Source organism: Babylonia areolata, chromosome 6 (genome assembly GCF_041734735.1).
Source record: "Babylonia areolata isolate BAREFJ2019XMU chromosome 6, ASM4173473v1, whole genome shotgun sequence".
NCBI classification, from domain to species: Eukaryota; Metazoa; Mollusca; class Gastropoda; order Neogastropoda; family Buccinidae; genus Babylonia; species Babylonia areolata.
Genome location: NC_134881.1, coordinates 20,496,096 through 20,506,095, shown reverse-complemented (window position 1 = coordinate 20,506,095; position 10,000 = coordinate 20,496,096). Strand labels below are relative to the sequence as shown.

Genomic DNA, 10,000 nt, shown 5'->3' with positions numbered 1-10,000 from the left:
ATCTCTGTCTCGTCTTTTCATGTCCTCGCACTGCACACGCGCGTACGCGAGCTAATGTTTACTGAAGCTGGAAAGTTGAAAATGAGAGATCGGGTTTGAGAGAGAGAGAGAGAGAGAGAGAGAGAGAGAGAGAGAGACAGAGACAGAGACAGCGGGACAGAGAGAGACAGAGAACTTTAGGTTTTCCCAGTGTTTATTTTAATGTCAGTTGTCACACAAGTTCTTTCGTGACTCTGGCCTATTCCGCAGAAGCCCAAAAGTAATCGCTGCCGTCAGAAAATGACAAGGCAAAGTGAAGGATGAAAAGCACGGAACTCTGAAGGCAGGAAGACAGGAAGGAAAAAAAAAGAAAGAAAAAAAAGGGGGGGGGGGGCGAAAAGATCCAAAGAACAATAAAGAAGAATGAAGGAGAATGAAGATGGAGGAGAAGAAAGAAGAGATCGAAGAGGCGAAAAAGAAGAAAAAGAAAAAGTAGAAGAAGAAGAAGGAGGAGGAGAAGAAGAAGAAGAAGGAGGAGAAGAAGAAGGAGGAGGAGGAGGAGGAGGGGGAGAAGAAGAAGAAGAAGAAGAAGAAGAAGGAGGAGGAGGAGGAGTAGGAGTAGGAGGAGGCGACAAGGAGAAAGAGAAGAGCAAGAACAAGAACAACATGAACAGGAACAAGAGAAGAGGGAGAAGAAGAAGGAGGAGAAGAGGAAAAGAAGAACAAGAACAACATGAACAGGAACAAGGAGGAGAAGTAGGAGAAGAAGGAGGAGGAGGAAGAGGAGGAGGAGGAGAAAAAGAGGAAGGAGGAGACGGAGGAGAAGGAAGAGGGGGCGAGGAGAAAAAGAAGAACAAGATGAACAAGGAGAAGGAGAAGAAGAAGAGGAATGAGGAGGAGGCGAGGAGGAGGAGAAGAGCAAGAACAAGAACAACATGAACAGGAACGAGAAGAAGAAGAAGAAGAAGAAGCAGAAACAGCGGCGTCGAAAAGAAGAAGAGGTAGAGGAGAAGGAGGATGAAAAGTGCAAGCAAGAAGGAAAATGAGAAGAGAGAGAGAGAGCGAGAGAGAGAGAGAGAGAGAGAGAGAGAGAGAGAGAGACGCTTTGACATTTTATTGTCATTACCTGCATAGGTCTATTGACAAGGGGAGAGAGAGAGAGAGAGAGAGAGAGAGAGAGAGAGAGAGAGAGAGAGAGAGAGAGAGAGATGGAAAAGAAAATCATAGACAATCGCACAATGTATCAATAGACCTCCTGACGCATTTTTTCTTTCTGACGCACATCCGTCTGTAACTGAAGCAGGTCATTACTGCAGTGCGGTGCGGGTCACGCTACCCAACTTATAATGTGCATTCGATGGGAACATGATAATTATTTCACTATACTTCTGTCTTGGTGTGCTTGTGATACGCATTATATGTGTCATTCATACGTGCGTTTCTCTGTGTTCGCTATCCGTGCTTTTTGTTCATCTTAAATAAGCGGTGTTTTGAAAGGCCATTATGAGAACCGGATGTGTTTATTCTTGTTTGTTGTTGTTGTTGTTGTTGTTGTCGTCGTCGTAAGGAAGAAGGTGGCCGAATGGATAAGACACTCATCTGCCAGTACAATGTCCGTGAGTGTCTGGTTTTCAAATCCCGCTCTCGTCCTTTCTCCTATGTTTGACTGGAAAAAAATCAAACTGAACGTCCAGTCATTCGGATGAGACGATAAACCGAGGTCCCGTGTATGTGCAGCATGTGCTTTGAGCACTGAAAAAGAGAAATTCCATGACAATAATATAAGTCCTCTGGCGAAATGATGTAGACGAAATCCACTCTGAGAGATGCACATATAAATACGCATGCACTGAAGGCCTGGCTAAACGCGTTGGTTTATGCTGATGATCAGGCATCTCCCAAGCAGAGGTGGTGCAGCGTATATATATATATATATATATATATATATATATATATATATAGAGAGAGAGAGAGAGAGAGAGAGAGAGAGAGAGAGATTAGTCCGAACGCAGAGACGCCTCCTTGAGAAACTGAAACTGAAACGGTTGTTTTCCAGTTCGTTTGGCTGTAACTCTCATGTACACTCGCATAGATAGATCACCGGGTGGGCTTTTTTTTTTTTTTACGAGTGTGACTGTTCTTACCCCCATCATGTAGGCATGCCACCATGACTATTCTATGACTCACCAGACGCAGCACAGTCGGGATTTGAACCAAGAAAACCCCCCGGCGGCCGAGGTTGACAATCCAGAGCTCGAACCATTCAGTTATCGAGACCCGGTCTTTTTTTCTTTTTTTTTTCTAACTGACTGAACCCACTGTTCTGCTTGATTGTGAGTGGCATTATTTATTTCATGTATTTATTTTCATTTATTTTATTTTTAAAATATTTTATTTATTTTATTTTCTAAAATTTAATTTAATTTTTTTATTTATTTAAAAAATTTATTTCTTTATTATTTTTTTTTCTCTCAAGGCCTGACTAAGCGCGTTGGGTTACGCTGCTGGTCAGGCATCTGCTTGGCAGATGTGGTGTAGCGTATATGGATTTGTCCGAACGCAGTGAGCTACTGATACTGATACTGTGAGTGGCAGTATTCTTATTGTTATTCATGCAGTCGTTCGTTACAGCTCCCTGACAATGATATGCCTGTCTTTGTCTGCCCCAACTGTCAGCGAACATTTCGTGCGCAGATTGGACTATTCAGCCATCTGCGCATTCACAGATAGATTCATGAGCATCCTCCCTCCCCCCCACCCCACCACCACCCTCCCCCCATCCCCCAGCTGGATGACAACGATGGTCATCATCGATCTCGATGGACACACCATCACCACCGTTACTGGTGTACTTCTGGTCACTATTGTCATCGTGACAAAAAAAAAACCAAAAAAAAACCCCAAAACAAAACAAAAAACACACACACAAAAACGAGATTGGTGAGATAGTGGAGACCTGGGAGGCAGGGGGTGGGGGTGGAGGGGGGTATGAGGGGTGAGGGGGTGAGAGGGGGGGGGGGGAACTTGAAACTGATAAAACTCACCCACTTTTCAAGTCCACAGTCCTTTCGCCAGACGGCTGAAGGCTGAACTTCCGACATTTGAGAACAGCGAAGAAATCTATACCACTCTCTTAGGTCGATCGATGTGGCGGTGCCATTTACCACCGACTGACAAACAGACGGACAGACAGACAGACAGACAGACAGACAGCGTACTCTCGACTGTCCAGCAATATAGGCCTCCTCCGCAACGTGTTAGGTGCACTCAGTAGATATCAAAGACCATACTTCCGTGACCTTCGCAGCCTGTCTAGCAGATTTTATTTGAAAGAAAAACCTGAAGAAGAAGAAGAAGAAGAAGACGACGACGAAGACGAAGAAGAAGAAAAAGAAGAAATATGTGCTGACAGAAGCTCAAGAAATTAAGAAGAACAACAACAACAACAGGAAGAACATGAAAAAGAAGAACGAAACAAGAACAAGACAAGAGAGGCAAAGCCTTCAAGACTCACTTGTGATACACTTAAAAAAAACAAACACACACACACACACACACAAGCTTTTTATGTATTGAGTATAATTTCAAAATGTAATGTTTAAGATGAGAAAGATCAGTTTAAAGCAAATTAAGTCCCCTAGCATTAATTACAGAGTAATTTCCATTTTTTACTATCTGCACCAAAACGTGCAAAATAAATAAAACCTCCATGCTTAGCAAAAGAAGTTTTTGTTTGAACAAAAAAATGATGATAATGACTGCTCTTGTTGTTGTGTCGAGTATCAGATCAAAGTGCCAAGTTTAGAGAATACAAAAAATATAGATATAAAGTAAATGCAGTTTGCATATAATTAGGCTTCATTTCTTTTTCTTTTTTGTGCCCATCCCAGAGTGCCATATTGTTTTAAACAAGATGACTGGAAAGAACTGAATTTTTCCTATTTTTATGCCTAATTTGGTGTCAACTGACAAAGTATTTGCAGAGAAAATGTCACTGTTAAAGTTTACCACGGACTCACAGACAGACACACACACACACAGACACAGACACACACACACACACACACACAACCGAACACCGGGTTAAAACATAGACTCACTTTGTTTACACAAGTGAGTCAAAAATGAATGGCTAGAGAGAGTGTGGCGAGGGCGTGGCGAGGAAGGGAGGAAGCGAGAAGAAGGAAAAGAAAGGGGGGGGGGGGAGAGAATACTCCTGTAGAACGTGTGCCAAATGCACTTTATTTCCCGAAACACATTTGTCTGCTATTTATTTACCACTAGGCTTTGGATTGCACAAGCCGTCTCAACTGAAACAGCGCAATGGTGGCTTTGCGTTAAAAAAAAAAAAAAAAGTGAGAAAAAACACAAACAAACAAACGAATAATGCCTATGGAACTGGCGTTGTATATACATAGGAACATTCCTGGCGCAAAGCAAATGTAACGCTGCTGCCTACATCGCCTTTTGTAACCCGGCCATAGATCATGAGTAGTGTGCGGTGTGCGCAGTGTGTGTGTGTGTGTGTGTGTGTGTGTGTGTGTGTGATAGAAATGCTGTAACATTATTTTCCTGGTATTTTCCTTTGTGTTTGTCGGTGATGTTGGCATGCATAAAGAGCTTTTATTCTCGTGCATATATATATATATATACCTGTGTATTTATCTCTCTCTCTCTATATATATATGCATCTATACTAGATATATATCTAGGTGTTTCGTGTGTATAAATGCATACGTAGCTTATCCTCGTTTCATTTTCAAGTTTTGGTGGCTTGAAAAACAATGATCTTATTTTTTTTAAATTTTATATACTTTTACATATACGTTTCCCTATTCATTTCTGCTGTTGATGATGGCAGATCAAGTCTTGTTTTTACAACTATCGTAACGGTCATTCCCCAGGTCACTCGTGACTGCTGCTATAACTGGAATCGATGGAGAGGGAGAAAGAAAGAAAGAAAGAAAGAAGAAGAAGAAGAAGAAGAAGAAATCCCAAGCATGGAAAATTAGTACCATGACTCATCCGGCGTTCAGTCCAACCATCTTTCTGCTCATTCTGCCTGGAGGGGAAGGTGAGAGGATAGGAGTGGGTGGGTGGGTGGGTGGGTGGGGGGTGGGAGTTGTTTGTCAGAAAACTGGAGATGGTGAATACGACATGTAAGAAGTACCGACGGACAAAACGTACATGCTGAATTGTCCGTCGTCGATCAATGTGCCACGACTTTTGGAGACAGACAGACATGCTGCATGTAGTGTGTGAGGCTGACCAGTATGTATGACGTTGGTATACCTACACTACAGACATGAAATACTGTTATTACCTCCAGAGCCATGCCTAGCATGTTTTTGTTTTCATACTAAATACTACTGTGAGCGCGCGCGTGTGTGTGTGTGTGCATGCGATTGCAGATGCCTGTGTGTGATTTGTGTGTGTGTGTGTGTGTGTGTGTGTGTGTGTGTGTGTACGTGTGTGTGTAAGTGTGTTGCTGCTACTACTGATGTTACTTCAACTGCTGCTGCAGCAACTACTGCTACTGTTGCTATCCAGTACTTTTGTTGCTGCTACTGCCGTTGCGCTCCAAACATTCAGCGACATGTTTCAGCAACAAATTGTGTGCTTACTTGCAGTAACTGTTGCAGTTACCAAGAAAGAAAAGTGGGACAATAATCAAGTGGAGTGATGGCCTAGAGGTAACGCGTCCGCCTAGGAAGAGAGAGAATCTGAGCGCGCTGGTTCGAACCACGGCTCAGCCGCCGATATTTTCTCCCCATCCACAACTAGACCTTGAGTGGTGGTCTGGACACTAGTCATTCGGATGAGACGATAAACCGATGTCCTGTGTGCAGCATGCACTTAGCGCACGTAAAAGAACCCACGGCAACAAAAGGCTTGTTCCTAGCACAATTCTGTAGAAAAATCCATTTCCATAGGAAAAACAAATAAAACTGCATGCAGGAAAAAATACCCCAAAAAGGGGTGGCGCTGTAGTGTAGCGATGCGCTCTCCCTGGGGAGAGCAGCCCAAATTTCACACAGAGAAAGCTGATGTGATAAAAAGAAATATAAAATCTAAATACAAATAAACAGAAATACAAGAGATCGAAGAAGAAGAAAGACATGACGGAAAGGAGGAGGGAAGGAGCGAAGGAAGGAAGGAAGGAAGGAAGGAAGGAAGTTAACTCAAGCAGGCGTCACTGCGTTCGGACAAATCCATATAATTGTGGCTACACATGATCACATCTGCTAAGCCACAGATGCCTGACCAGCAGCTTAACCCAAACTGACGCACTTCTAGTCAGGCCTTGATGGGGGAAATGAAAGGCAATGAAATAAAATAAGAAACGTGTAGAAGCAAAGTGGATCACGCGTGAAAACAAAATCTGGACGTGTAACATACTCAAAGGAAGAAGGAAGGAAGGAAGGAAGAAAGGAAGAAAGGACGGGAATGAAGTTCTGCTTTATTTCAGAGAGACCAGGCAAACAATGAAATGATTTGATTAGTGGAGAAAAAGAGAGAGTCACACACACACACACACACGGACACAGATAGGAGAGAGAGAGAGAGAGAGAGAGAGAGAGAGAGAGAGAGAGAGAGAGAGAGAGAGATTTAACAGCAATAGCAAAAAAAAAAAAAAAAGTAATGAAACACGAGAAGAGACAGAAATTAAGCCTCACCCTCAATAAATCATCAGCTGTACGATTATTATAGTAAATAAATAAATAAAATGAAAGAAATATCACACACACACACACAACACACACAAAAAAAAAACCCAAACAAAAAACAACAACACACACACAAAAAATCCATCGGATCCAAAGCGTTAATGACGCAATCACACCAGCAAAATAACCGGCCGTTCACCAACTGAAAAACGATGTCGCCCGGCACGAAATCTGCCCTCCACACCCCCTTCCCCCCATGCACCTCCCAACAACCGTTCACGCCATCCCATCCCTCCCATCCAGATTCCTTTCCCTTCTCCCGGGCCGTTTCAATTTTCATAAACCAGAATTTTATCCAGGGGTATTGCAAATATCCAAGGAACGCGACAAATAACTTTCCCCAGATTTCTTAACTCGTTTGTGGATATATAATAATAATAATAATAATAATAATAATAATGGATACTTATATAGCACACTATCCAGAAATCTGCTCTAGGTGCTTTACAAAAACGCTTTTGTTAACATAAAACATTATATCTATGTTACATACACACACCAAAATGTGACTACACACACATACACACACTGCATACATACTTTTTAACATACATGTGTATCTAACAGCTACCCTAACACATACGCATACATAGGCAGGCACAAACTTACATAAACACGCGCACACACAATACACATTCATATACATGCATGTAGTTATGTACACATACATATGTATACACACATAGTCAAGCACAGCTAACGCAAAGGAAGTGGACCTGCCACAATTGAACTTACTGCTGAGGGAAAAGGTGAGTTTTGAGACGAGATTTAAAAGATGCGAGGGAATCAGAATGTATATATATATATATATATATTTTTTTTTTTCCAATTCTGTTTCTTTTCATTTTTTCTTCTTCTTCTTTTGGTTTCCCTTTTATTTTATGCCCTTTCCTTTCCTCACGTTGAATATGTGTACTCATTATCATTAGCACAACCGAATAACAGGGGTTAAAAAAAAAAAATAAAAGAAGAAGAAGAAAAGCCAGAGCTTCCCAGAACCCCCCTCCCCCCAGAAAATGAAAGTGGAGTTTTCAGCAGACGGATACTGTGCTGAATTAGTGATTTCATTATCGACTTTTGCCGTTTGTCAGCCTGCTACCTCACTACCTCAAAGTCTTCATTTCTCTTCTATTTTGAGAAAAATGATTCATTTTACGTTGAACAAAAAAGACACACACACACACACACACTTACACACACACACACCAAAAGATTAGATAAACAAGGAAATAGATAAAACATGCAAGTTTTAAAGACACTAAAACGTTTTTACCAGCTGGAAAAACAAACTGATTGGAATTGACATTGTGATAATAATACATTTTTTCATCTGTTGGACAGCACTGCTCTGAAGTTTATGTGTTTTTCTTTTGTTTTCGATTTTCTCTCTCTTTGTTAGCTTTCCGGCAGTAATGTTTGCAGCAGGTAATGGACAAAACACACACACACACACATAGAGCATTTGCACTGCTTATGGACACACATAGCACCCCCCTCCCCCCCGCCAACCCCCTTAACCACCACTCATTCACTCACACCCTCCCCGACACCCCCCCCCCCCCCACACACACACACAACTGAAATGCTAACTATATGTGCTCTTGCAAAACAGAGACAAAGAAACTTTAGAAAGAGTAATCCATATACTTTGAAAAGTAATCCATGTACTTTGAATGTCACTTGAAAAATAGTACAGTTGCCATTAATTTCACATACAAAAACACTGAACATTTGTCACACTGTAATAAGTTGCAAGACTAATCTTTTAAATCATAAATTGCAACACCAAACATTTTTTTATTTTTATGAATTCTCTTCTGCTGGTGTTATGTGTGTGTGTGACGATGTGATGAGAACGGAGTAGATAAGGGACGCCATCCACAATTAACATGCGTACTTGCATTACCTGCTTGTTTCCCTTGGGACCTTTTCGTCGGCATCAGCAGAAAAAAAAATGGTTTGCCTTATTTTTAGATTTCTTCTTCTTCTTTCTAGAAAGCATACATATAAGAAAGACATTCACACACACACACACACACACACACACGCACACATACACACACACACACACGCATGAATACACATGCACACACACACATAATGGAAGTACTGCCAACTATTTTTTATTTACATCTGTCAAAAACATGTGATCAACATTCAAGTATTTTGTTTCTATTTCCAGCAAAAGTTTTGACACAAATACATTGTATCTCTCTGATTGTGCGCCATGGCATCAGTTCACAGATGTACAATTGTTTGTGATGGACCAACTTCACCTCTACAGCATACTTCACATTTTTATGACCGTTTCCTCTCTCTCTCTCTCTCTCTCTCTCTCTCTCTCACACACACACTCTCAATCTTGTTGCTGTAATTGTAATGCCCACAATTAGTTCTTTTTCAATAAAACATACACAACACAGTCCCACTTTTACACAATCACTAAAGTTAAATAAACAAAACAAAATAAAAAAAAGAAAAAGAAAAGAAAATCAAAATAGAAATCATAACATCACAGCATCTTCAAATCAATCCCAAAATATAACGAAGAACTGCAGGCAGGCCTCTCCCATCATTCCCCAAGACCAGCGGGATGAAATGTTCCCCGATTCAGCTCAAGATCAAGGCCAGTAATGCCGGTCTCCTCCTCTCTGCCACAGTAGGAGTGCTGGTTTACCAAAGGGGGCACTGGAACAACACATAAACTAAATGTGGATTATGAACAAACAAACTTCTTTTTTTTTTTTTTTTTTTTAATGAGGGAAGTGGAATAAGCATGCATTATAGCAGCATATGCATCTTTATATCCAGCCTTCTAGGCAACGTGAAAATGAAATCAAAATACTCACAAAAATAACGAAGGGTTGTAGAAACATGACAATGAAATACATTCAAATACATACATACATAAACATGTACTGATAAAAAATCAAAATGACTGCGTTCAAGGCAGAAATGTATATAAATATACATGGGTGTGGTACACACACACACACACACACACACACACACACACACACACACACACATACACACACCCACACACACACACACACACACACAGATCATGAAACACAGCAAGACAACTTGCAAACAAAAACCAAGCCATCTGTGGTTTCATTTAGCTTTCTATTTAGCAACACCACTCTTGATAAAAAAAACAACAACAAAAAACAACAAACCGATATATATCATGTAAGGAAAAACAAAACCAAAAGCAAACAACACATTATCACAGTGACTCTTCACTGTATGGCATAAGCCCATGGCTCTTACATTGACATTCATACATC

The 10,000-nt window shown here is 41.0% G+C and overlaps 2 protein-coding genes across 4 annotated transcripts in view; one reads left to right on the top strand and one right to left on the bottom strand.

Annotated features, from left to right (window-relative positions):
• Window positions 1-10,000, top strand: part of LOC143283318 (ufm1-specific protease 1-like) — a 56,551-nt gene that overhangs the window by 33,704 nt on the left and 12,847 nt on the right. Inside the window, exon 2 of one of the 2 annotated variants that reach the window (XM_076589511.1) lies at window positions 4,884-5,053. The exons of the other annotated variant lie outside the window; for it this stretch is intronic. Within the exon in view, the coding sequence (XP_076445626.1) occupies window positions 4,996-5,053 (58 nt within the window). The 5' untranslated portion in view covers window positions 4,884-4,995. The remainder of the gene's footprint in view (window positions 1-4,883; window positions 5,054-10,000) is intronic. 2 annotated transcript variants of the gene reach the window in all.
• The window catches only part of LOC143283319 (protein LTO1 homolog), a 7,227-nt gene continuing 6,046 nt past the window's right edge, over window positions 8,820-10,000 (bottom strand). Inside the window, exon 6 of one of the 2 annotated variants that reach the window (XM_076589516.1) lies at window positions 8,820-9,395. The gene's annotated coding sequence lies outside the window, so the exon portion shown is untranslated. The remainder of the gene's footprint in view (window positions 9,396-10,000) is intronic. The other variant, XM_076589517.1, reaches the window with a different exon arrangement.